Source organism: Nicotiana tabacum, chromosome 20 (genome assembly GCF_000715075.1).
Source record: "Nicotiana tabacum cultivar K326 chromosome 20, ASM71507v2, whole genome shotgun sequence".
Lineage (NCBI taxonomy): Eukaryota > Viridiplantae > Streptophyta > Magnoliopsida > Solanales > Solanaceae > Nicotiana > Nicotiana tabacum.
Genome location: NC_134099.1, coordinates 18,831,592 through 18,835,041, shown reverse-complemented (window position 1 = coordinate 18,835,041; position 3,450 = coordinate 18,831,592). Strand labels below are relative to the sequence as shown.

At 34.1% G+C, this 3,450-nt stretch overlaps 1 protein-coding gene across 1 annotated transcript; it reads right to left on the bottom strand.

Moving 5' to 3' along the window:
• Positions 1 to 419: 419 nt before the first annotated feature.
• On the bottom strand, positions 420 to 1,880 carry LOC107830541 (F-box protein At5g03100-like). The gene has a single exon (XM_016658142.1). It carries the CDS (start codon positions 1,878 to 1,880, stop codon positions 420 to 422), a length of 1,461 nt encoding a protein of 486 aa, XP_016513628.1.
• Positions 1,881 to 3,450: the final 1,570 nt, after the last annotated feature.

Below are 3,450 nucleotides of genomic sequence, written 5' to 3'. Positions count from 1 at the left end.
AGTATCTGCGCTGCCTCTTTCAAAATGCTACTCTCTACTTCAACAGAACCATATAACATATTACTTACAAAAATTTTAAAAAGCAAATAGTTACCATAACATGGGAAAACAGACTGAAGTGCTAAATAGTTTTATATTCCTATCAAACAAGAAAAGATGCAAACTACATGCAGCATAAATTTCTTCTACCGCAGCAGTACACATAATTTAAGGCCAAAAGCTGAATTTATGAACAGAAAAATACCAAACACAGTGTATCAAGTCATCTACTGAACATCATCACAAGTCAAAGAATTTGCACGGCAAATATAGTATCTCTATGCATTTATATTTACTGGAACAACATCATATTTGACAAAAGACTTTCTTTAGAAAAACTATAATTGGACTTCAATCTGAGTATCTACAATACAGAGAAACTACCTCCAATATAATGAAAAACGAATTCTCCTCCTCTCGTTATGTTCCACAGGCTGCTTCCTCAAGTCTTCTAGATCAAACTTATGAACTCGCAAATCCTTTAATTGATATTGCCAAGGGTTAGAACGACTTGAATTCTTCATATACATTAAATGATTGTTGAAATATGTAATCATTTGCTTAGTTGAGAATAAGTTGAGTTTCCTAGGATGACAACTCCATAGTAAAGCATCCGCGAAACTTGGGCATTTCAATGACCCAATTAAATGCACATTTAACACATCAACTTGGGGGATAGCAAATATTCCGCGGCAAGGATCCCAATTTTCCAAGTCGATTTTAATGCAGCTGGGAAAATGAAGGGTAACATGAGACCAAGAGTTCGAGTTAAATAGATATTTCCTCAATTTACGAAACCATAAATCACTTATATTCTCGCGGCTATATAATTCTAGTCGCGAGTGCTTCAATGGGCCAAATGTTTTTGTAGTTTTAAGCACAGGAATTTCATTTCCGACATAGTCAAGTGATTCCAAATTTGGAGCATCAATCACCGTTGTGCCACTACAACAACGAATTTCCAAGTTCTTAAGAGATTGACTCTCGCAAACTTTAGACTTTTCTAACCCTTTACTAACGATGTTATCTAACATCAAACTCTCAAGGAATTGACATCTAGAAGTAAGGTGTGCGAGAAGTCCATCAGATATCCTCACAGACGATAGCTTTAAAGATTTTAGATTCTGACATGCACCAATATCCAACATAAGGGACTTTTCCGCAAGACCACAAAAAACTAAGTGTTCAAGAGTTGGTGCTTGAATTTCAACAGGTTGTTTTTTATCAATATGAATGGAAACCATCTTGATTTTTTGAAGATTCTGCAACTCAATCTTTTTCAATCCAATACAATGCTTAATACTGAAACTAACAATCATGGGACAAGTAGTGACCAGAGTCTGAAGCATGTTGTCGTCTAAACGGACACCTAATAGACAAAGCTCTCTCAAAGAATCGCCATACTTGGCCACGTGACCACTAGATAATGAAAGTTGCATGAGATCACAATCCTTCAGAACCAATTTTCGTAAAGATTTTGCGGCCAAGATAGTGAAAACATGAGGCAAGGGGTATAATGTACGCCCAAAGTCAACATATCCAAACTCGAGATGGTTTACACCATTCTGAAGAGCGATTTTAAGCCACTTATCAATTAGGGAAAGAACTTCACCAGAACTGAAAATAGATAAATTAAACTTCTCTATAGGGATCTTTTTGTCCCTATATCTTTCCATGATTTCATCCACTTTTTTTATGTATTTGAAATCATAAACTCTGAATTCCATATTGGGATGTGTTAACCAAGCTTGTAACCATGATTTGGAGAGAATGGTCAATCGAGCTGCTTCTTTATAGCCAATGTGGGAGAGTATAGTATGAATGAGACAATCAGGCAACATGTCTGCTAACGTTGTTTGGGGCTTGGAAGATGCTACGATCATGTAAAATCTTCGAAGAAAGATGTGATACTTAGAATATATTTAAGGTTTTCGAAATATAAGTCCTACTTCTAGGAGGAAAAGTAATGAAAACCCTAAATCTTCCGGGAATTGAAGTTGCACATAATTAAAATCCTATACACACACAAAAAAATTATTATAAATTCTTCACGATCTCAACAAATATTTCTCCACATGAAAATAACTAGTAGTACTCTTATATATAATAGTGCTAAACCTATTTTCACCAGAATTTAGAAAAACTTATTCTTATATACTTTTGACTACAAATCCTAATTAAAGATAACTTAAATAAATTTACAAATACTAAATCCTAAACAATTTAGGTTTCACACTGCAACTTTAGATTAGGTTTTTAACATAACATCCGAGTCTCTTTAAAATGTGGATTTGTCGCATGTAAAACATAACATCCGAATCTCCTTAAAATGTGGATTTGTCACATGTAAAAATGACCCAATAGTATAAAGTTTCTTTGCACCTATATAACAGTCCCATCGACAAAAATTTCTGAATATAGCTAAGCGTTCTCAGCTCTTGCGAACAATTAAGCTAGTTCTCACGAGAAAAAAAAAGAAAAAATCACTCGTATAGATGATAGATCTATCGGAAACATTTCGAATACTAAAAATCAAAATAATATATTCATTTCGTGATTTTACTGTTTATATTATTATTATTATTATTATTATTATTATTATTATTATTATTATTATTATTATTATTATTATTATTATTATTATTATTATTATTATTATTATTATTATTATATACTGCTACACTAAAAAATAATGAACCTATTACTACTCGAGAAGTCAAACGATGTTTTTTTACCATGTTTTTGCACATAATGTTTTACCACCAAAACTTAAAGGTAAATTTTATAGAGCGGTGGTTAAATCGACTATGCTGTATAAGCTGGGTGTTGGCTAGTCAAAAACTGCTTCGCGTTCACATACAAGAATTTGGGGGTCCAGTGGAATTGCCCTTCGCGTTCGCAGCTGGAGTCTCGCGTTTGCGTAGTTTGGAGAGAGAAAGCATCGCGTTCGTAGCAGAAGTATCACGTTCGCATAGTGTTATATTGGGAAGTTGAAAAATCGTGCTTCGCGATCGCGAGGCATGGGTCGCGATCGCGATGAAGGAATATTAGAACAGAGCAGAAAGTTTATAAGACATTTTATCTGCGATTTTGAGCAATTTTCCCTCCATAGCTGAGTATTTTGAGAGCTTTTTGAAGGAGATTAAAGAGGGATTCAAGGAGAATTGATTGGAGATAAGATTTTTGAACCTAAAACGTGATTCTATTGTGAAATTAACCTAGAAATTCATGGAATTTAAGCTAAAAATGGAAGGACTAGGGCTTGGGATTTTGAACTTTTGAATTGGGATTTAAAGGACCATTTGATGTCGGATTTGAGAACTTTTGATATGTATGAACTCATGGAAGGATAAGAAACCCGTTGATGTAAAAATTTCTGAGTTTCGAGAAGTAGGACTGGGGCTCGGGTTT